This window comes from Myotis nattereri (assembly GCF_964212035.1).
Source record: "Myotis nattereri genome assembly, chromosome: 19".
Taxonomy (NCBI): Eukaryota; Metazoa; Chordata; class Mammalia; order Chiroptera; family Vespertilionidae; genus Myotis; species Myotis nattereri.
This window is the reverse complement of record NC_138095.1, coordinates 26,038,259-26,060,935: the sequence shown is the minus strand read 5'-3', so window position 1 is coordinate 26,060,935 and position 22,677 is coordinate 26,038,259. Positions and strand designations below refer to the sequence as shown.

General features: G+C 58.1%; 2 protein-coding genes across 8 annotated transcripts in view; one reads left to right on the top strand and one right to left on the bottom strand.

Annotated features, from left to right (window-relative positions):
• The first annotated feature begins 1,073 nt into the window (after positions 1-1,073).
• PISD (phosphatidylserine decarboxylase) lies at positions 1,074-22,501 on the top strand. Of its 7 annotated transcripts, XM_081113858.1 has the most exons (9): positions 1,085-1,169; positions 4,541-4,620; positions 16,714-16,918; positions 18,307-18,472; positions 19,712-19,948; positions 20,107-20,245; positions 20,491-20,637; positions 20,803-20,963; positions 21,290-22,500. In XM_081113858.1, exons 3-9 carry the CDS (start codon positions 16,869-16,871, stop codon positions 21,512-21,514), a joined length of 1,125 nt encoding a protein of 374 aa, XP_080969984.1. In that variant the 5' UTR covers positions 1,085-1,169; positions 4,541-4,620; positions 16,714-16,868; the 3' UTR covers positions 21,515-22,500. The 7 variants fall into 7 exon arrangements, with proteins under 7 accessions (XP_080969982.1, XP_080969986.1, XP_080969984.1 ...); XM_081113856.1 differs by lacking the exons at positions 16,714-16,918; positions 18,307-18,472 and adding an exon at positions 7,709-7,887 and having other exon boundaries at positions 1,074-1,169; positions 21,290-22,493; XM_081113860.1 differs by lacking the exon at positions 16,714-16,918 and having other exon boundaries at positions 1,081-1,169.
• The window catches only part of SFI1 (SFI1 centrin binding protein), a gene marked incomplete at its 5' end in the record, with an annotated part of 41,464 nt that continues 41,239 nt past the window's right edge, over positions 22,453-22,677 (bottom strand). The window contains 1 exon segment of the mRNA XM_081113854.1: positions 22,453-22,651. Coding sequence (XP_080969980.1) covers positions 22,547-22,651 — 105 coding nt within the window. The 3' untranslated portion in view covers positions 22,453-22,546.

The following is a 22,677-nucleotide window of genomic DNA, read 5'->3' as shown; positions in this document are numbered from 1 at the left end:
TCCAGTGTCTTCTCCCTCCTTACTGACAGTTGATAACTTTGCATTTCACTGAGATAGAACCTATTTGAATAGAACTTGCACACGGAACCTTTGCAGTTACTTGAACAGACTATTGTAAAATACAATTTTTAACCAATTTTTTTTAATGGAGAAAAGGGTCCATTAAGGCAAACAAAGGGGCCACAAACGCAGTAATGCAGCTCAGCCCCCACCATTCAGTTTGCAAAATCACAGGGATTGCATGCTGGTTCTTAAATGTTAGGCTAATTCTGCCCCCTAGTGGCAGTAGGGACATTCCGAAGAAAGCACTGCCCTGGAGCTGTTGGTCATTCATCATGGCAAAAAGGGCAAATCCAGCCTGGCCTGGGTGGCTCTGTGGTTGAGCATCCACCTGTGAACCAGGAGGTCACTTTTCAATTCCCGGTTAGGGCACCTGTCTGGGTTGCAAGCTCGATCCCCAGTGATTCTCTCTCATCATTGATGTCCCCCCCCCCCACCTCCATTCCTCTCTGAAATATATTAAAGAAAAAGGGCAAATCCAGCAGCAAGAGATAACAATCTCGAATTCTCATAAACATTACAATATGTTAGAGAGCGTCGGCCTGCGGACTCAAGGGTCCCGGGTTCGATTCCGGTCAAGGGCATGTACCTTGGTTGGGGGCACATCCCCAGTAAGGGGTGTGCAGGAGGTGGCTGATCGATGTTTCTCTCATCTATGTTTCTGACTCTATCCTCCCTTCCGCTCTGTAAAAAATCAATAAAATATATTTAAAAAATAAAATATGTTAAATAAAAGTTGTCATAACTAAAAACACGTAGCTACACATGGAGGTATGAACATCTCTGCCTCCACTGGCCACGCTGCTCCCCGGCCCGGGTTTAGGACAGCCGGAGCGAGCCCCTCCCACACCTGCCCAACCCGGCTCGGGGGCGACCGGAAGCCCCTCGCTGGTGGGGCGGGGAGGCCTGGGGGAGGGGCTCAATCGTCTCCGCCCACAACCCCTCCGCGTTCCTCATTGGCTCCGTGAGCTCGAGGCTCGTGACGCCACATGCGTGCGCCGCTCGTGCGGAAGGGGGCGTGGCCAGTGAGAAGGAGGAGGCAAGATGGCGGCTTCCGTGGGGCAGCGGTGCCTGAGGTTGCTGCGTGAGGTCGCGCCCTGGCGGAGCAGGTACCGTGCTTGGAGGGGGGCGGCCTGGGCCCAGCCGGGGTTGGGAGGGAGGAGTCGTGTTTAATCGCCGACTCGCCCCGGGGGCCGCTCCGGGGGCGACGGGGTCACCCGCCTTCACCTCGAGCCCGGGAGCAGGTGCGGCTGCCGCCGCGTAGGGCGGCCCGGCTTTAGTCGGCGTCTTGCTAAGCGCCCGGGCTTTGCCCTCGCCAGCTACACGTGCACAGGGACAAGGGAAAGGAAGGGGAAAGGCCAGAGGGAGGAAGCCCGTGCCGCCCTGGAGTCGAGGCGGGACTGGCGCCTCTCAGGGGTTCGTGTTCCTGGAGGGGACGGGCGGTGTGGCGTGGGGGGAGCACTGGGCTGGGAGTCCTCGGGCGGCTTTCACTTCGGAGTCTCGTTCTTGGAAGCGGGGGGTTTGAGGCCCGTAACCTCCAAGTAGGATGGACCTGGGGTCCCGTGTACCGTGGCGACTCCCACCTCGGAGGTGCTGAGAGCTGGAGGACGTCCCGGGCGCCGTCCACGTCCGGCTCTTCCTGGAGTTGGCGAAAGGGAGGCCCCGGGAGAGAGCCTCGCTCGCGTTCACCCAGCCAGTTAGTAGCAGAGCCAGGACTCACTCACTCTCTCTCTCTCTCTCTCTCTCTCTCCCCCCCCCCCCTCCTCCCCCTCCTCTCCAAGGACCTCAGGCTGCCCGCCGTGTGAGCATTTATTATTATTATTATTATTATTATTATTATCATCATCATCATCATCCCGCATAGCTCGGGAGCAGTGGGACTCTCGGAAGGTGCAGGAGTGCTGGCAGCTGTGACTCAGGGTCAGCCGCTTGGTGTTTCTAAGAAGGGAGTTTGGACGCTGGGAAACAGTGTGTTTCCGGCCGGGCTCCTCTCGGAGGCGTTGCCCAAAGCCACCCCTCGCGGTGCCTTCGGGAAGTTAGAGACTCGGAATTTGCTGCGAGGGGAGCAGAGCTGTCCTCGGCCTGGACGCCAGAGCTCCCCTCTCCCGAGGACGGTGCAGCGGTAGCGGGTCGCCCGGAGGGGCCTCTGCCGCCGGGTGGTAACCGGTGGGGTCTGGGCAGGCGGGGCCCTGTGGTTTCAGTGTTAGTACCAGGTGTGCTGCTCGCGTCAGCCATGAATTCTTTTAAACTCTGTCATGAGTTGGGAAGACTAAAAAGTGACATTCCTAACATATTTTTTAAATGAGGAGGAGGATTTACTCATTGTCATTAAAAAACGGGGAAGTCGCCGGGCCAGCGTCACTCGGTGGTTGAGCGTCAACCTTTGAGCCAGGAGGTCAGGGTTCGATTCCCGGTCAGGGCACAGGCCCGGGTGGCAGCCTCGATCCCCAGTGTGGGGCCTGCAGGAGGCAGCCCGTCAGTGATTCTCTCTCATCATTGATGTTTCTCTCTCTCTTTCTTTCTCTCTCCTTCCCTCCCTCCCTCCCTCCCTCCTTTCCCCTTCCTCTCTAAAATCAATAAAAATACATATTTTCTTAAAGGGTGGGATGGAGTTACACTTTTAGTACCAATGTAAGTACAAAAGACTAGGTTTAGGAGCAGTGATTGGGAAGGATAAGGACTTGGGTACAATAAGATGTCTCAATATTCAAAGGTATTACATATCAAGACAGAAGGAAACTATATTGATACAAAAAACTAAAAGGTAACATTTTCTTGAGTTTTCAGTAAAGCAGCCTCTGAGAGACACACAGATGCAAGCCCCATATCGCAGGGAAGTTTCTCAGTAACTGGGTGATGTGCGACAGGTGATAGAACTCGGAGAGAGCAGCATCTCGGGTGACAATTTGGGGCCATGTTTGATAAAAGAACGGGGGAGATATGTATTAGAAACAGAGACCTCCATCCTGCTGCCGCGTTCAGGCTCAGTAGGTGAGGCTGGGCTCTCAGTGCCCGATCACTCTCAGGTTCGGGCCAGTATGGACGTGACGCTCGGGGCGTGGTTGGCTGTGTAAGACGTGCATTTACCAGTGTGTATGGCGCCAGGGACTGTGGAAGAGTAGCCTGTACAGTTCAGTAGGAGAGAGAGAAAACACCCTAGGAAATTATATAAGATAGAATATGAAATGAGGCTGTCAAGAGGCCTGCCAGTTCATTTTCAGAACTTTCACAGCTTTAGAAGCAGGAGAGAGATAACAGCTCTAGTTACAATGTTGTCACCAGAGGTGATGTTAAGAATATTTGTAGGCTTGTCCGGGTAGCTCAGTTGGTTAAGGCGTCCTAATGCACCAAAGTTTCAGGTTCGATCCCCAGTTCAGGGCACGTATAAGAAGCAAGCAATGCATGCATAAATAAGCGGGCAGCAAATCAGTGTTTCTCTCCTTCTCTCTAAAAATCAATAAGTTAAAATTATTTTAAGGATATTTTTATAACTATGACAATATGGGCACAGACCAGTCAGCATGGACACTGGTCATAGACAATTGACACGGCCATCCCAGTGTGGGCCAGATTAATGTAAACTCTCTTTCTTTTAATATATCTATAGCGATACATGTAACTTTTAATATGTAGTAATGTGTAACTAGGGGCCAGGCCTTGGGCTGAGGGGTTTGCATGATTGTCTCACTCTTAATGAGACGTCGGTCCTGTTTTTACAGGTGGAGAAACAGGCTTGGAATTAGTTAGGAAATTTCCTAAAGTCATGCAGCTAATACGTGGTAGGCCTGAGATTTGAGCCCCACAGTCGGACTTGAGTGCTTAATCACAGGAGGGGCTGCGATCACCTGCTTCCGGACACCATGGGAGAGACAGCTGGTGATGGTCCATTCCTCCTCTGGGCTTCACCTCATTGCTGAGATTTAGTCCATTGAGAAAACAGACCACCCCTGCCTTCATCCGGGTTACAGCCAGCTAACAATTAAGTGAATAAATATATGCAATCTGTTTCTTTCAGTTCGTGAGAAGTGCTAGGAAGAAAAATAAAGCTTCAACAATAAAGATAAATAAATAAAGGAAGGCAGGTACTTGAGGGATTAGAGAGTGCTTGAGAGCGGCAACTCAGCCACAGGGTGGTCAGGACAGACCAAACAGAGGAGAAACATTTGAGCAGAGAACTGAATGAGTAAAAAATTGAGCCACATAGAGAGGGCTGGCCCAGGGCCTGGGCCGGGGAGGAGCCTGCAACCGAGTGACGTGGCCTTGACCGGAATTGAACCCAGGACCCTTCAGTCCATTGGTGGACGCTCTATCCAGCGAGCCACACCGGCCAGGGCTAAGGACATTTTTGTACATAACCAGGAAATTAACATTGATGCTGTAACATTGTTGAATCCATAGACTGTATTCAAAATTTGCCAATTGATCTAATTGTTTTAATTATAAAAACAGTGTCTAATTGTTCATTTTTGCTTGATTGCAGCCTCCATCACTGTGAAAACACTGCCCTGAGCCACTTCCCACAGCCCTCACGGAAGCTGCCTCTCAGAGCCTTCTCTAAAAGTAAGTAGTCATCCGAGGTGGTGGCCTCTCTGGGCTTCGGGCTGCTCATCAGCTAATTGAGATGCACATGGCACCTGTTCCTCAGGGTTGTGGTTAGAATCCAAGGACATGTGCCTGTGAGGTGCCCACATGCCGGGCATGTGGTCTCACAGAAGCAGTAGCTGTTCTCTCCCTGTTTTACAGGCTGCCTACAGTCTGTTGTGTGACTGTCCCATTCAGCATTGGGCATTTGTTGCCAGTCTTTTCCTACTGTAGGTGGCGCTATAGTAACATCTCTGCATCTTCAGGATATATCGGTAAAGGGCGGACTGCTGAGTCAGGTTTATGTATTTTACAGTTGGGTATTTACGCCAGTTGCTCCTCACAGAGGGTAAACCAGTTTCCCCTCACACAGCAGGGCACGCCGTGGCACATTAGTTCCCCACCCCCACACCGTGGGTTCGGAACTTTTTTGATCTTGAAGCAGCTATGTGAACCCTTTTGAAAATGTGTATTGTCCTTATTATCTAAATACCCTTTTTATTCATCATACCAAGAGCTATTTTTAACTGCCCAATAAGAGCACCTTGGAGTAGAATGAGATGGTTAGCGAGAACAGAAGCAAAGGCTTATTGTAGTTAACAGTGGCGCACCTGGGTGTTACTGAATTGGCCTGCGTGCTGGACCACACAGGAACCACATGGAAGAGGGAGGTGGGGAACCTCCTGCATTAAGCTGTGCTTTTAGGAAGCGGCAAACCCAGTGGAGCAGTGGTCAGGAGGGGCGAGCGCTCGTATTCACTGCTTCCTTTTGGAAGAGTAAAGCAAGCCTTTGAGAGGCAAGAGAAAGGGGCCCGTCATCGGAGAAATACGCGCCGGCATTAGGTTGAGGGGGACCAGTCAGTCCAGGATGTGGCCTAGTGCAGGGAGGATACAAGTTTTCTCATCACCAAATATTCCAGAAAGAGAAAAAGTGTTCTGCTTTTTGACACATCTTTCCTGGTCGTCAGAGGTAGAGTATTTAGTTATTAAGTAGTAAGGGTCCAGGAGGGATCGTTAGAGGGTGGAAGAGATTAATGACACCCTCACTTGCTCATTGAAAAAAGGAACAGCAGCAACTAGAACCCGCTGGAGGGAAGCGATGCTGGGAGCAGGGCGCTCTTTCCTTGGAGTCGGGCCTACGAAGGGTGTGCTCTGGTTCTGCACAGGCGACTGGGAAGTCAGCTCTAGAGATTTTGTTTTAATAGCAGTTGTATTGATCAATAATTCACATACCAGAAATTCACCCTTTTAAGTATGCGTTTCCGTGTTCTTTAGTATATTTTCAGGGTTGTGCAACTGTCACCACTGTCTACTTTCAGGGCATTTTCATTTCCTCCTTGCCCTCCCATGAAAAACACTCCACCTATTAAACTGTCCCTCCCCATTTCTCCCTCCTCTCCTCCCCCAGGCAATCACTAATCACTTATGGTACATTTCCTATACTGGGTATCAATAATAATAAAAGTGTAATATGCTAATTAGACCAGACAGCCGAATGACCTTCTGGACGTCCTTCTGGATGAAGCTGTGGCTGCCGCCGCTGCGGCTGCAAGGGCCAAGCCCCTTGCAGGAATTTCGTGGATCGGGCCTCTAGTTTCATATGAATGGAATCACACAATGTACAGCTTTTTGTGGCTGGCTTCTTTCATGTCATGTTTTCAGGTTCATGTTGTAGCGTTTGTCAATACTTCATTCCTTTTCATTATCACATAATGTCCCACCGAATGGATAACCATGTTTTGTTTATCCAGTCTCCATTGGGGGTCATTTGGAGTGGGGTTTTTTGGCCTGTTAGGAATCATGCTTCTGTTGAAAGATCTTGTATAAGTTTTCGCGTAGATCTATGTTTCACTTTTTTGAGTTACAAATGGTTTTCAAAGTGGCTGCCTCGTTTTGCAATCCCAGCAGTCGTGTGAGTGTTCAGTTTCCCCCCCTGCCTGGCCAGCACTTAGTCTTTTATTATAGCCATCCTAGTGGCTGGGAGGTGGTAGCTCCCGTGGCTTGAGTTGATTTCCCTAATGACTAGTGATGTTGTCTTGATTGGTTAGGCCGCTCTAATAAAGTGTCACACACCAAGTGGCTTAAACAATAGAATTAATTTTTTTGAGTTTCTGGAGACTAGAGGTCCAAGATGAGGGGGTCATGGGGTTGCTTCCTTCTGACGGCTATTCCATGCAACTTGTCTGGTGTCTGGTGGTTTGCTGGCAGTCTTTGGCTTCCTTAGCTTTTAGACGCATCATCCCTAACCCTCACCCTCACCCTCACCCTCACCCTCACCCTCACCCTTACCCTCACGTGGCATTCTCCCCGTGTGCGTGTCTTTGTCCAAATTTCCCGTTTATAAGGACACCAGTCATTGGATTAGGCCTCATCGTGATGATTTGATTTTGACTTGATGACCTGTGGAGACCCTCTATCCAAGTAAGGTCCTGTTCTGAGCTACTGGGGGCCAGGGTTTCAAGATATGAATTGGGGGAGGGGCACATGTTGAGCATCTTCTCATGTGCTTATTGGCCATTCGTATATCTTGTTTGAAGATACGTCTCTTCAAACCCTTTGTACATTTTTGTTTTTGTTTTTTTCATTATTGAACTGTAAGAGCTTATGAGATTTTGCATTTGAGAACAGTAGTGTCCAGTAGGAAGTGTCCAATAAGAACTGGACGCCTTGCTAAAGTGAGGTCAGAGAGGCCTGGGTGAGAAAGGGTGCCTGGCTCTCAGCCCTGGACCTGGTGGGGACGGGCTGGCCACCTGGATTAGTGTCTTGACCTCTTTGTTATTCAGTGTTTTCTTAAATTCTGTGACTGTGGCGGCAATTGGGGCGCCTTGTAGTTTCACAGGAAAGATGCTTGTCGCTTGCTCATTGATAGAATTTGGAGACAGAGGGTCCCAAGTAGTGACTCAGGTAGCACCTGCCTGTCAGATCCCTTGAGGCCACTCACCTGCACAGGCTTCTAAGACGCATTGCCTTCTCCTGGCCCTCCTGTTGGCGCTGGGCTTGCATGACTCATTCCTGTCCCTTTTCCCAGGCTCACCATTTTCGCTGTTGTTGGTTTTTTGTTCTTACAGATGCCAGAAAAGTTCACACTGCCCCTGCTCGAACCTTGTTCCGGTTGCGCCCCCTGCCATTTCTGGTTTTGACTGGCGGCGGCGGGTACGCAGGTTACCGGCAATATGAGAAGTATAGGGAGCGAGAGCTGGAGAAGCTGGGATTGGAGATTCCACCCAAACTCGCAGGTCACTGGGAGGTAGGAATAAGACGGAACCGCCTTGATTTCTCGTCTAGCACAACCGCCTGTCACTTTTAAATGCTCCAAAGTCAAAATGTTTGAAAAAGTGAACCGCGCCTTCTTGGAGCTCATGTCTCCAGTGGGCTCTGGCCAGATACAGAAGTTCTCTCTTCCGTCCCAGACCTCCCCAGGGCGCCCCACGGGCTCTGAGTAGAAACGGCCTGCTGCTGAAACCCTCAGAGTTCTTGCCTGATATTGGGGCTGGCATCCTGGCTGCTCACGCCTTCTCAGGCTGAGGATGAACTAAAACGGTTGGATTTTGGGGATGTGGTTAAGTTCTCACCAGAAACCAGACTGAAATAATCAAATCCTTTGTCCTTGTTGCTCAGATACTCCCCCCGCTAGAGGGCCACGTGGCAGGGCCAGGCTGCGGTACTGTTGAGCCCGGGGTGATGGGTAACGAGCTCCTTATTCCTCTGTGCTTCCCGCGGACCAGTACCATCCCTGACTCAGCAGATATTCAGTAAATGTTGAAGTCGAATATAAGTGTGTATGTTTAAAAACTGCCCCCTGCCCTGACCAGTTTGGCTCAGTGGATAGAGCGTCGCCCTGCGGGCTGAAGGGTCCCGAGTTCGATTGCGGCCAAGGGCATGTACCTTGGTTGCGGGCACATCCCCAGTGGGGGGTGTGCAGGAGGCAGCTGGTCGATGTTTCTCTCTCATCGATGTTTCTAACTCTCTATCCCTCTCCCTTCCTCTCTGTGAATATTTGAAAAAATAAATAAATAAATAAAAACTGCCCCCTTTGCAGCTATATTTAACAAATGAAAATACAAAATACCAATCCGTCTTGGCAGTCTGGGCGGAAGAGGGGGTGAACGTGAAGACGTTACGGTGTTTGGAATGATGCCTGGGTGTCCTCGTGAGCCGCTCCGTCCATGTTAGTATCCAGTGCAGCTGGTCCAGGGCGTCTGCGAGTCCCAGCATGCTCCTCAGGGAACTAGGCTGTGTCACTTTCTGGGCCTTTGTGTCGTCAACTGTAAAACAGTGGGTCACCCGGCTGGAGGGGCTCGGTTGAGCGTCGTCCTGTGCACTCAAAGGGCAGGTTCAGTCCCCAGTCAGGGCAGGGATGAAGGCAGCCGATGAAAGTCCCGGCCCCCCCCCCCCCCCCCCCCCCCGCTCTCGCCAAGCATGTCCTTGGAGGACTTGAAAACAACAATAACAGTGTTTGGATTGGAACGTGGCTCCAGCTCTAACGGTTCATCTAGAATTGTTGGCATTACCTGCTACGTGTTATACAGGCTTCCTCCCAAAATCCTGTTCTGGCTTTGGGTGTTGACCCTCTTCCTCCAAGAGAAGCAGGGGAATGGTTTCACTTGAGTCCCACAGTCTGTGAAACTGCCTTCGTCGGCGGGCCATGCAGGTCGCGATGTGGCTGGACCCTGAGATGTGTCCGTCTGTCCTCATGTGCCTACCGTCCACGGCTGTGGCCTTTATAAGAACAGACTCAGACCAAGAGACCGAAGGCTTTCTGTCCTCTGGCGTTCCAGCGCAGATCCGCAGGGAAGGGCAGGCATCGAATGTGAGCACACTCCAGTCTGCTGGGCTCTGCATTCTCCATGGCCCTCGTGGTCTCCCCACTGAACATACTCTTCCTGGAGAGCAGTTAGTGTTGCTGAGCTGACTCATGACTGTCGTCACGTGTTAAAGCCAAGCTGCTTCGCTCTGGCCCCAGCACGTGTCAGGCTGACTCACCCTGTAAGGACCTTGCAGCCCTCAGGAAATCCCCACTCCCTTCAAGAGGATGTACATTTGGGAGAAACTTGCTGGTTCCAAAATCATGACAGACCAGTGTCAGCAGCTGTTTTCTCAGCACCCACCACTTGTGTGCTTGGGGTTACCGCCATACGTGAGGCCGGACCTGAACGGGGGTGTTTGTAATGAGGGCGGGGTTGGTTAGCTCTGGGGTCAGCCCGTGACCTGGTTCATGGGTCGATGCTCAACCACTGAGCCACGCCAGCCGGGCAGACTGTTTACTCTTCAGTGTCCTTGGTTACAGACGACAGGGTTTTTCGATTTACTGGATGGTTGTAAACTGCGTGGCCTTTACTCAGGACTAGGGCAGCCCTGCTGTTGCACTACGGGGTGGCTCTCGGGGATGCCTACTCAGTGCCCTGTATTCTGTGAGGACTTCCCACCGGCCTGTGCAAGTGTCTCCTGACCCCGGGTGAGCTGGGAATGGGCTCCCAGCTCTGAGTGTGCGGTGGAGCTCCTGGAAGTTAAGCCCCTGCATGTGCATGACTTTGTAGTGGGCAGAGCCTCTGGACCTTAGAGAACCCAGCTCGTTATTAGTACAGACACCTCCTTTCATTACCAACTAGCAGGACGCATGGCAGCAGGGACACTTGGAGGGTTTTGTAAATTATTATTTGTTTAGGGTTCTGGGACCAATTCCAACATTTGCATGTGTGTTTGGGGGTGTATTTCCCACACCAGCAAACAGGCTCACACTAGCTGGGTGTCCTACAGTTCAACTCAGTTCTGACAGCATCTGCCCAGAGTGAGCGAAAGACTCTGGGTTAAGGGCGGATTCTGCATCTGTGTGGCAGTTGAGATTTCAGACACGCTGTCCTCTTGTCCCCATAAGTCAGAAAGCGGGAGCAGAGCCTTCTTAAGTACCTCCTAACGAGCGGGGTGAAGGTGGTGGCGCTGTACCCCTAAAGCTACTGGGTGATCCAGGCGTGGTGACTCCCGGGTTTCTGGGAACATAGCCGATGTGAGTTCCGTGCAGGGTGACGTCTGGTGACAGATTCCCCTCGGTCTCTGGCGTTTCCTGTTGGTCCTTTCTTGACCTGAGGACAGGGCCATGTGGTGGGAAAGCTGGGCGATGGAAATGGGGGGCCTGTCGGGGAAGAAGCCGTCCACACGGCCCTCCTGCAAGCCACGGAGGTGCCACCAGGGAGGTGACAAGCAGGGGTGGAGGCCTGTGCTGCAGAGGGGGCTGTGGTGGCAGCCGGCACTCCATCAGGCGTGGAGAGCTCCCGGATCCCAGCCCCAGCCTGCAGCCTGGCACGCGGAGTGCTGGCCGCGTCCTACCTGAGTGGCTGGTCCTGTGACCTGTGTCTGCTGTCCACCTCGGGCAGCTTGTCCCGCTGTCTGCCTCCGTTTCCTAGCCCACTTGTCCTGGCTCACTGGGCTCAGTTTCAGGTCTGACCTGAAGTTTTCAATCCATTTTGAGTTTATTCCTGCACATGGACCTTGTTCTCTTCTCATGCTGCGTGCCACCCTTCCTCAGAGCCACCGAGGGGCTCCCCTGCGGGTGAGCCGGAGAGGCCTGCGGGCTGGCAGGGCTGCTGAGAGACATTTGCAAGCACCCATCTTCCTCCCCCCTCCCGCCTCCCGCCCGACTGGCCCCCAGGGAATGGGAATCAGCAGAGATTCCTGCCACCCTGTCCCACTGCCTCCTGGTGCCCTGGCGCTCAGTGGGGAGCTGCAGGGGTTGACCTGGAGGGGAGGTCTGTCCACGCGTCTTGGTGGCCAAGAGGCCTGAGGCTTGCAGAGCCTCCCAGCGGTGAGAGGTGGTACTCCCACCCGCGGGAGTTGAAATGAAGGACCCAGTTGGCCGGAAGGGGCTCGTTCTGAGGGGAAGTAAGCTTACCACAGGCTCTTGTTTTCCCAGAAATGATCTGTCAGCTATTGTCTGGGATCCAGAAGGCGTTTCCCTACTGAAACAGGGCCCCAGGCGGTCAGGTGCGAGCCAGAGGCTGATCCCAAGGCAAACCTGGGGCATGTGTGTGCCTTTTCTGAACACCGTCCCCTGAGGGGTCTGAGTGTCACAATGAACTCTGGGAGATGGTGTGGAGCCACCTGATTGGTCATTTTACCAGGGAGCGTGTTGGTGCCTCCACTCAGCAAATGAGAAGCTGGCCTTTCGACCCACAGACGCGTGCTGGTCTGGGTGCTGGTCTGGGTGCTGGTCTGGGTGGGCCGTGCTGGAGGCTCCCAGGACCTTTCCGCTGTGGCGTGCGCTGTGGCGTGCGGCCAGGACTCTGGCGGCCTCCTCTGTGCGTTAGCTCCGTTTGATCTCGTCAGGTGGCATTTGCTTGGAGTGTGGAGGTGAGAAGGGTCTGGCGCCTCAGCAGGGCTCAGAATGCTGGGAGCCGGGCTGGGCCTCAGCGTGGGTCCCGCCCGCTGCGCCTGCCGCTGTGGGATGTCGGACGGCCTGAGCCAGGAGCCTCCTGTTGCCTCCCTGCGCTCCACGCGGCAGCCAGGTCTCCAGGTCGTGGAGAAGGAGCTAGTCCCAGTGAGGCCTGGTGTGGGCGGTCTGCACGCCCTGGTCAGCTACCATCTCTTCACAGCCCAGAGGCGTCCTAGAAACCACATTCTCGGTGGAAGAAGCAGGGCTTGGTTTGGTTCAGGAGCCTGAGCCAGAAGAAGGCGCCTCTGAGCAGTGTGACCAGCGGTTGGCGAGCTGCCCGCGTGGCCGGCACCCCCAGCAGCCAGGCCCCTGAGTCCTGCCTTGCTGTGGTCGCATGGGCGGGCTTCCTGTCAGCCCTTCCCCTGGTCGGATATGCTAAGTGCGTCATTCCATCCGTGTGGACTGGTGGGCATGCGGATGTGGCGCTGGCCCCACAGGCTAGGGGTCTGCCATCTGGTGGGTAGAAAGGCAGGTCTAACACTGTGTGTGCACCTGAAACTAATCTAAAATAAGGTTGACTGTTAACTGTAATAGGAAAATAAAATAAGACATGTCCCGAGTGCTCGGCCCAGGGGCACACCTGGCCCCCTGGGCTTGTTTGCTGGTCCACGGGATTTTTGTGCGGCAGGCGTGGCCACCCACAGTGAACTGGAGGAGAGGAAGCGGGGGTGGGGCAGCCTGGGTCTCGGGATGTTTCACTTTCTCACTTGGAGGGCTGGACAGGGGCTCCTTAGCCCAGAGAAGCCACAGGCACCTGAAGGCCCAGCCTGCCTGCAGGGGTGGGTGTAGGGAGGGGGGTCAGGGAGGCAGCCGCCCAGACGACCAGCCCCTGCTGGGGACTGCGGCTCCCAACCCGCCATGTCACTGGGGAAGTGCCCTGACTGTGATCCAGGGTCTGGTCTCCTCTTCCCCTTGAAGGGCCCCTGGGCAGGCGGGGCTGGGCCGGAGGCGGAGCACAGCTCCCGGTGTCTGGTGTCCGCCCTTCTGTCCCGTCCCACTGTCTGAGTGGCTGGAGGCTGAGCCCCGCCCTCCAACCCAAGGCTTTGGCGGAGGAGCGGCGTCTCCGTCGGGTGCAGCCCGGAAGCCAGCGGGACAGGACCACCTGCCGGTGAGTGAGCTGGGCTCCTCTCCACACCCGGCTGGGAGGCCACCAGCCCCCGCGGTTCAGGGCACCCCTTTCCGGCTCGGAGCCTGAGGCCTGGGGGCTCAAGGAGCCCTCCCCACCGTCTCCCCCAAGTAGTGGGCTTCCCGGCCCCGCATGGCCGTCGTGGGCCGGCCGGTTGGATGAGCTCACTTCCTCTGCATCCTCTGGCTTCTCGGAGCCTTAGGGCCGAGAAAAGGGAAGTGCCTCCAGCGCCGAGAGATCGGCTGGTCTCCTCTGTGCCCCCCAAAGGGCCTGGGGTGGGCATGGGGGGTGGGGCTGCACTGTCCTCAGCGGGACCTGGCCGTGTCAGTACTTGTCGCCCCCTCCCCGCCCCTCGCGGGGTGACGTGCTGTCCTTCCTGAGCCTCATCCCTGCTGGCGGGGGGCTGCCCGCGAGGAGGGCCTTTCCTTTGGGAGAGCCCTGCCCCCCCCCCCCCCCGGCTGCCCCTGGGCCATCTCTGCTTCCGCTTCTCTAGCCGAGGCCTCTCCAAGACGGCCCACCCACGTCACGGGGAGAGCATGGCTCCGCTCCTTCCTTGTGAAGCTGTGCCTGTTTCTAGCCCCGGAACAGGAGGAAGGGCTGGAGCCTCATCGGGACACAGCTGCCTGGTGGCCAGGCCCAGGGGAGCTGGGGGGGGGGGGGGCGGGGAGCGGCTCTGCCCTGGGGGGGGGGGGGGAGCGGCTCTGCCCTCCAGGGCGGGGCACACAAAGGCCGGTGCACACGTTCAGGGGGCACGGGGTTCTGCTGAGGCTTCAGAGGGGTGACTGGCACCCAGGGAGATGGCCGCGCAGGTGCAGGAGCAGAGACTGGGTGGTCTCAGGCTGGACGTGAGCAGGGCTGCCGGGCCCTGTGTGCGCAGGGAGAGCCTCTGAGGGGGCGGAGGGGGGACAGTTCCGACCCCCTCACTGCCTCCCTGGCCTGGCTGAGGCTCACACCTGAGTCTGTCAGGTCCTGGGAGCTGGGGGCACATGCCCACGCCCACCCACCTGTAGTAGCTGGTCACTGGCCTGGGTCAGTCCGTCCGACGTGAGGTGGAGTGTCCATTCGCCCGGTCAGTGAGGGTGGACGGGGACATGCAGCACTGCTCGGTGTGAACCCCCAGAACAGCGCGTCCTGGCACAGATGGTCCCCCCCCCCCCCCCCCCCCCCGGCCGTGGGGCCGCCAGAGTGCTGTCCCTGTTCCCGCGCAGCTGGAGGCAGAGGCGGGCAGGCGTGGGCTCAGTCCTGGTTCCCCGGGTCCTGTGGGGCCCTCTCCTCCTACTCACAGGCAGCCTCCGCCCTGTTGCTTCCACCTCCCAGTGGGGGACACCTCTGTCCCCCAGGGTGTGGGTCTGGAGGGGAGACGTCGGGAGCCAGGTCTGGGGTGAGGCTGCACTGAGCTCCTGGTGGAAGGGAGGCCTGGGTTTCTGAGCAGAGTCGTTCTGGGTGTGGTCACAGCTCTGGTCTGGGCCTGGGGTGGGGGTGGGGGGTGGCAGGAGGAATGACCAGGGAGGGCTCCTGTGAGGGGCAAGGCCTCTCCCTGCTCTCAGGGTGGGGGTTTTGCAGTAACCACATTGTCCCTGTCCCCACCAAAGCCACCTGAGTTCTCATGGTCCATGTGACTGTCCCTTAGGCCTTGTAATGACTTTAATGTCCTATTGGTCACAGTCCAAAACTCACCACCACGGAGTGTCCTTGAGACTGTCGGGGTCCAGGGAGAGTGTCCGCCCTTCCCCACCTCAGAGCACCTCCTTGCGGCTTCCTCATCAGCTGAGGCCCCCCACCCCCACTCGGAGCCAGAGAGGGCGAGGCTGGCCCACGTGTGGAGGGAAGTGGGGCTCGGGGATGGGAGGCCGGGAGCGCTGCTGGCTACCGAAGTGGCTCTGCCCTCGGGAGGTGAGGGGTGACCGCCAGGGACCGACCGCCTCCGTCCTGCAGCTCTAAGCTGGCCTGGGCGCCAGGCTCGCTTCCTGGGGACCTTTCAGAAGAAGAGGCAGAGGAGTGGCCGAGTTGGGACTGAGGCGGGAAGGACCTCCTGCCGGCCCCTGAGGACAGCAGCTCCTTGGCCGGCTCCTGAGCTCCCTCCACTGTGGGGTGGGAGGGGAAGCAGGGGAGGTCTGGGGACCATGAAATCCCAGCATGAGCCTCTGCTCTGAGGGTCAGGTTTCCAGAGAAGCGGGTTTGTCTGTGGGCCCTTGACTGTGCCTCTCTGACCTGACAGCATGCTGCGTGGCCACCATGGCCGAGAGCAGCACCCGCAGGTGGCGGCTGGGCCTCATCCCCTCCCACAGGCCTCGCTGGCCCCACCACGAATCCGAACTTTCTAGTTTCTAGAGGCAGGGAGAGAACCCCGTCCTGGAAGCCATGCACCAAACTTAGCCCCGACTGCCATCACCCTCTGGGCCTGTTTTCTTGGGGAGCAGTATGAGGCCAAGGCCTGGTGGAAGGGGTGGGGTATGCTCAGCTTGTGAGTGGTGTGGTTGAGGCGACCTGACCATCAGGGATAGGACTGCTAGCTGGAGATCACAGAGCCTGAAGCAGGGGTGTCCATGGGGCTGTGGGCTTGTCCCTCGGGGCCAGAGGAGGCCTGGCCCCCTCCCCACAGGGAACTGACCCCTCCCAAGGCCAGTGGCCTGGGGAGGGGTCTGGACCTGCTCTGGTCTGGGTGGGCCGGGCTTTGCTGTCTCCTCGGTCAGGGCAGAAATCCACACTCACGTCCAGACTTCAGGCAGCCTGGTCCTGGCTCCCACGGGCCCCTGCACACCTGGCAGGTGCCGAGCTGGCCTTTTCCTCTGCCTGAGGCGGGCTTGCTGGGTGTCATCTGGTCCCGCTTGTGTGATAGAGCGTGTTGAGTTGGGGCCTCCTGCTGGGTCACAGGCAGTGGCCGTGTGGGGTCCTGGGTGGGTCAGAGATGGGGCTGGAGGCCAGGCTGGTGGGGCGTCCTCCCTGGGGCTGAGGCAGCAACAACCTGGGATGTTGCTCTTCTTCCCTGTTATCTGTGAGGCTACCGGAAGGGCTTGGAGGAGGCACGTGTCCTCCCCCTAGCCTAGTGGGTCCCCGGCCAGAGTGTTGTCCCTGTTCCCAAGTACCGACGGGGAGGGCAGAGGCGGGGCAGGGGTGAGCTTCAGTCCTGGCCCCAGCTCCATGCCGTTTTCCTGGCTGTCACCTGGGTGCTCCCCGTATGGGGGTCCGGGGCATGGGCCGTGAGGAAGAGCCACCTCTCCTGCCTCCCCTCCCTCATTCCTCAGATGCTACTTTGTCACCTGAATGGAAAATGGGTCAGGTCCTGGCAAGGGAGGGGCCTCCCGAGCCGCAGACTGGGCGACGCTGGGCGCCTGCCTGGAGCGCAGGGCTCAGATTCCCTCCGATTCCCGCTTGTGCTCCTTGGGCCCAGAGGGGCCGGTCCCCTTCCTGCCGGGCTTCACTGGAGCGGCTGGTGGCCAAGCTGGGGACAGCGTGGGCCGCGCTCAGGGCTGGTGCTGCAGGCCCAGCAGGTGTGTGACCAGTGCCTGTCTTTGCAATAGTCCCTGCCCCACCCAGTGGTCTCTGAGCCGAGGGCCGAGGAAGCGGCCCACCAGCCGCCGTGGAGCCGTGACAGCCCAGGAGCTCCTTGGGGGGAAGGGCGGAAGGAGGAGGAACAAAGGCAATCGTGCTGGCGCCGCCTCCCTGCCCGCCCACCATGTGTCAGTCAGAGGCAAGGCGAGGACCAGAGCTCAGCGCGGCGAAATGGTGAGATGCTGCCAGCGGCCTCCTAACCCTGCTGTTCCCCGCCACGACCTCCACAAGGTCAGAGTTCATGTCCAGCGACCCCGAAGTGGAGGTGGCGGCAGGGGCCCCGGGGCTCCCCCGCGGTTGGAGGGTCCCGGCCTTGGGGGCCTCAGTCGGAGAGCCCGCTTCAGGTACTGGGGAGGCGGAGCGGGCTGGTGGCCCAGGGTCTGCGCTGCACCTAAACTGCTGCACCCCCACCCCAGGCGCCCCCACCCCAATTGGGTGCAGCTCTTCCAGGATTGGTCCCTGTGCTTCTGCAGTGAGCAGGGCGGGTGGGGGCAGTGGGACGGGGAGCGGGGATTTGTCTGGTTTTGCTTGGGCCCCACCACCAACCAGACCTGTTTAAAAAACTGGGGGGCGGTGAGAGAATGAACGGGGAGTCCGCAGAGCAGTGGATGCGGCAGGACCGTCCCTGAGCTGGGCCTGGCCATCGGCTCGGTTCTGTTTCCTGCTTTCGGTACCAGCTGAGCTGCCTCTTTGTTCCTTGGTTTGGTCAGCGAGTGGGGGCGGGGGGCAAAGGACACCGCTTCTCTGGGGGACTTGTTTCCAGTTGAATGCAGTCCGTTTGCAGATGCTCAGAGGGTGGCAGTGTGGCCTCCTGATGGCTGCTCTAGGGCCTCGGCAGCATTTTCCGAGCCTTCGGCACTGAGGGGACACGGGCCTCACTGATGTGGCTCAGGAGGCCCAGGTTCTGGGGAGACGCTGCGCCTGAGCCGAGTGCGCTGGGCTGGGGAGGCCTGGGCCAGGGGTGTGGCAGGTTCCCCCCAGCAATTTGTGGATGGGTTTTGGAGAAGCTGACCTGGTGTCGAGTGGCCATGCTGATGGATGCAGCAGTCACTGCTGGGGGCTGTTTTCCTCTGTGATCTCGTCAGTCCCAGCCCCTTAACTCAGATGAGGAACTAAGAGGCCTGGAGCCATCCGTCGGTTCCCCAGGTCCTCGCGGGCAGTAGCAGTAGCTCCCCCACGGTGCGCGGCTATGCTGAGGGGTGCTGGGAGGTCAGACTGCCTGCTGGTGCCCCAGGAGGGCCGGGGTGAGGTGGTGCTTAGCCCTGAAGGGCCTCCCAGGGCCCGTCCCATGTTCAGAAGCCGCTTTCTCAGAGGGGTGAGGAGCTGGACCTCCCGCTGCGTCTCAGCTGCCAGCAGACACCTGTCCGCCACAGCCGGGGCAGGTGTGAGGGGCTGGGACTTGAGCTGCCAACCAGAGGCGGCCAAGCCACCGGGTCAGAATGGGGTTAGGATGCGGGGCAGGGCGGACGCTGCTCTGAGGCGAGCTTGCTGAGGTTGGGTGGGGCTCCCAGTGCCTCCCAGACCCCGGCTGCTGACCCGTCACGCGTGGACATTGCCCGCAGGTTGCACTTCCCCCAGCTGGCCCTGCGACGGAGGCTGGGACAGCTGAGCTGCATGTCCAGACCTGCGCTGAAACTGCGCTCCTGGCCCCTGACGGTCCTCTACTACCTCCTGCCCTTCGGTGCCCTCAGACCGCTCAGCCGGGTGGGATGGAGGCCCGTGAGCAGGGTAAGTGTGTGCAGGCTGCTGGCCGGGCCCACCCGGGCAGCCTGAGGTCGGGACCAGACCTAGGAGACAGTGGTCATGGAGGGCCTGGCTGTGGGGCTGAGCCTGGCAGGCGGGGTGCTGAAAGGCGAGGTGAGGGCCTGCTGGCCGGTGGCTGTGGTCCTGCCGACAGGTGCCTGAGGGCGGCTCTGCCTGCATTTGCGCCTTCGGGGGTTCTGCTTCCGGACAGAACCGTGTGGGCCTTCAGAAAACGGTGTCGGGTTGGTTTCCTTGTTCAAGGAGGAGTGAGCTTAGAGGTAATTTTGAGAAGAATCTAAGCTAATTCCTGGATGCCAGAGGGCGGTCCAGGAAGGCTGGAGCCTGTGTGGGCCCTTGGGGAGGGGATGCCTTTGAGGACATGGGAGCCCGGGCAGTTCCCTGGAGGGCAGGTGGGCCCCAAGGAGGAGGCCCTGCTCCTGGCCCGTGGACGGCCCAGGTGGGGTGTCTCGAAAGCTATGGAGCTCTGGACATTCGACCTGAGGGCACGTGGCAGCTGTGGCCACTTGTGTACAAGCGTCAGCTGGGAGGAGTTCTGGGAGTCAGGCAGGCAACACCTAGAGGCGGTTACGTTGGAATGAAATTGCTTTTACCTTGGGGCTTGGTTGTGTTCAGACATCAGCCACCAACTAGCAATCCCATGTCAGCGGCACCTAGAAGGGTCACCTGGCCCTGAGAGAGGCTGGTTCCCTTGTCCCACCTGGGAGGAGCCCCAAATGCAAACAGCCGTGTGGCCTGGCCCGTCACAGGAGATGCCTCTGCCTGCCGGGCGGGCGACACAGCGCATCTGCCTGTCACAGTGCCTGTCCTTGGACGGGGGAGTGGGTCCTGTTAGGACAGGGAATCACTTGGGCTGCACTTTCCTGTCCTCCAGGGCCTCCTGCCCCAGCCTGTCTGTGACGGTATCAGATCCATTTATGCTCCCTCCCCCTTCAAGAAGCAAGACTGTGCTGCCCAGTCTCCCCCCAGGGACTAGGATGGCTGTGGGCGGGTCTGTGTGAAGTGACAAATACCGGAGTTGTAGTCCCGTGTCGGTCTGGGCCAGGACTTAGTCTGTGAAACCACTTTGCAAGCTCAGTCTGGTTCCTAGTGAGAAACCACATCACAAGCCAATGTGGGGTGCACAAGGCCTCTGGAGAGGGCCCCCTTGGTGGGGTCAGTGGGCTCGCAGGGTGGCCGACTCACCCACCCGCCTGTGGCCTGCAGGTGGCGTTGTACAAGTCGGTGCCCACACGCTTGCTGTCGCGGGCCTGGGGTCGCCTTAACCAGGTGGAGCTGCCGCACTGGCTGCGCAGGCCCGTCTACAGCCTGTACATCTGGACCTTCGGGGTGAACATGAAGGAGGCCGCCGTGGAGGACCTGCACCACTACCGCAACCTCAGCGAGTTCTTCCGGCGCAAGCTGAAGCCGCAGGCCCGGCCCGTGTGTGGCGTGCACTGCGTGGTGAGGACTGGTCCTACCTTCCACTCCCCCCTCAAGAAACAGGATGTAGCCTGTGCCTTTGGGAACCAGTCCCAACAGCCCCCACGGGTGGGCATTCCTGCCCTGCGTCCCCTCTCCCCTCTCCCATCCCTGGCAGTAAGACCCGCCTGCCCTTCCAGATCAGCCCGTCGGATGGGAAGATCCTCAACTTTGGGCAGGTGAAGAACTCGGAGGTGGAGCAGGTGAAGGGGGTCACCTACTCACTGGAGTCGTTCCTGGGCCCGCGTACCTCTGTGGAGGACCTGCCCTTCCCACCAGGTGGGTTCTGGCCTGGCCGCCCTGCTCCAGTGTGGCTGGCCCGAGGTCAGAGGGTGAAGGCTGGGAACGGGTTGGGAAGGGGACACTGGGAAGGCTGTAGGCACTGAGGGCTGGCCCCTGGGCCAGGATCACTCTGTCCAGCACTTCAGGGCCTCCCTGGAGCCCGTGTCCAGATGACACACCGGCCCCAGCTGGGGACATCGGGTGCCCATCTGATTGCCTGGCCCTGTGTCCGCCCCCGACAGCCGCCTCCTGCAACTCCTTCCGGAGCCAGCTGGTCACCCGGGAAGGAAACGAGCTCTACCACTGCGTCATCTACCTGGCGCCCGGGGACTACCACTGCTTCCACTCGCCCACCGACTGGACCGTGTCCCACCGGCGCCACTTCCCAGGTAGGCCAGGCCGGCCCAGGGCCGAGGGCTGCCTGTGAGCCCCACGTGCCCTCAGCTTCTAGGTCTCAGGGACCCAGCCCCCTCAGTGTTTGCAGTGATGTGAGTGTGACCCTGGGTGGCTGGGCCTCCCGCCAGGCAGAGAGTACAGTGTCCCTGCTGCCACAGGCTCCCTGATGTCCGTGAACCCCGGCATGGCCCGCTGGATCAAAGAGCTCTTCTGCCACAACGAGCGGGTGGTCCTGACCGGGGACTGGAAACACGGCTTCTTCTCGCTGACAGCTGTGGGGGCCACCAACGTGGGCTCCATCCGCATCTACTTTGACCGGGTAAGCAGAACCCCGGCCACTTGGGGTCCCCTGCGCAGCCAGATCTGTCAGAACCAGAAGTTTGACCCCTGCCCCTCCCTGGAGGTGGCTGGAGAGGGAGGGCCTTTCTTGGTGTCGGTTTGTGACTGCCCCTTGCCCCCTCGGGTCTGATCCCTCAGAGGCCTGCCTCGTTCAGAGCGGGCGTCGGGCACTGTGTCTGGTTAGGCACCGGCCCCTGGGCTGAGCCACTATGCCCACCGCCCTTTGCAAGTAGTTGGGGGCGGGCCACAGGCTGTGTCGAAGGTCCAGGGAGCCAGTCTCCACCTGCTCTGCCTCTGCCTCCCCAGGACCTGCACACAAACAGCCCGCGGTACAGCAAGGGCTCCTACAACGACTTCAGCTTCGTGACCCAGGCCAACAGGGAGGGCATCCCCATGCGCAAGGGTGAGCACCTGGGCGAGTTCAACCTGGGCTCCACCATCGTGCTCATCTTCGAGGCCCCCAAGGACTTCGACTTCAAGCTGAAAGCAGGACAGAAAATCCGATTTGGGGAGGCCCTGGGCTCCCTCTAGGCCTCTCCTGGCTGCCGCTACTGAGGGATCTAAACAGAAATGGGAGAGTTTTTGAGGGGAACCTCCTCAGCTGTCTGGACGGGACTCTCAGGACCAGGGGGTCTGACCAGGCAGGACCTGGGTCACTTCTGCTCCTGCTGTCCCAGAGGTGCGGGCGAGGCCAGAGCCCGGTCCTGCCCAAGACCTACGTCATCCCCTCTGCTCACCCTAAAGAGAAAGTGTCGGGCTGATCTCAGATTCCCTTTTGGAGAAGTTTTAACTCCTATTGCATAAACCAGAGACCTGCATCTCCTGGCTGAGCGTTGTTGGTCTTGGTTTGTTACGATGGTAAGTGGTACTGTACCTTCTGCTGCTCCCATCACTACTGTTGGCCTCCCCTCCTGGCACTGACTGGGCCTGCCAGCCTGTAACGTAACCGCTTTCTGTTTCCAAACCCGGCCCACCTGCTCACTGGGAAAGCCTTCCTCTTCATACTGGTGGCGACTATGTCACCCGACTCAGCCAGGTCTCCCGAGGATGGTGACTAGACGAGGCGCTTTGCAGACCTGAGTGACCCGGAGCTGTCAAGGCCAGTTACTGAACCAACCCCCTGACTGGTGTCCCGTGTGAATGGGGCAGGCAGGTAGTCGTGGCCACACGGGGAGAGCTTGCGTCCCGCCCCCCCCCCCCCCCCCTCCATTAAATACAGGGAAGTTGCTGCTGTTGGTTCGGGGGCATATGCTAGAGGCAGAGGAGCCCTGGCACACTGGGTGGGAGGCAGGGCCGGTGCCTAGAAACCCTGTCCCAGGTGGTAGGCATGTGTCCTTGGGGAGCCACTGAGGTGGCCCAGGGTTCCCGTCTCCTGGGGACTCCGCATTTCTCCTGCAGGAGAAGCCATTTGAACTTTTTCAACTGTATCAGTAGCACAGTATTTTTGTATGAAAAGCGGGAGACTTCTGAACAGTAATTCATGTAATTGCAACATTTTGAAATAATAATTTAAAAAGAACTCATTTTACTTTACATTCTGTTCCTGGAGGCAGACGGAGGCCTCTAGCACAGAGCCCGCCGCAGGGCCTGGACGCGGGCGATGCAGGCGCTGACGGGCTGGCGCCGGGCCTGGAGCTCTGCAGCCAGTTGCTGGGCCTGCAGCTCCACCTGCGGGCAGGGAGGGACAGCCATGC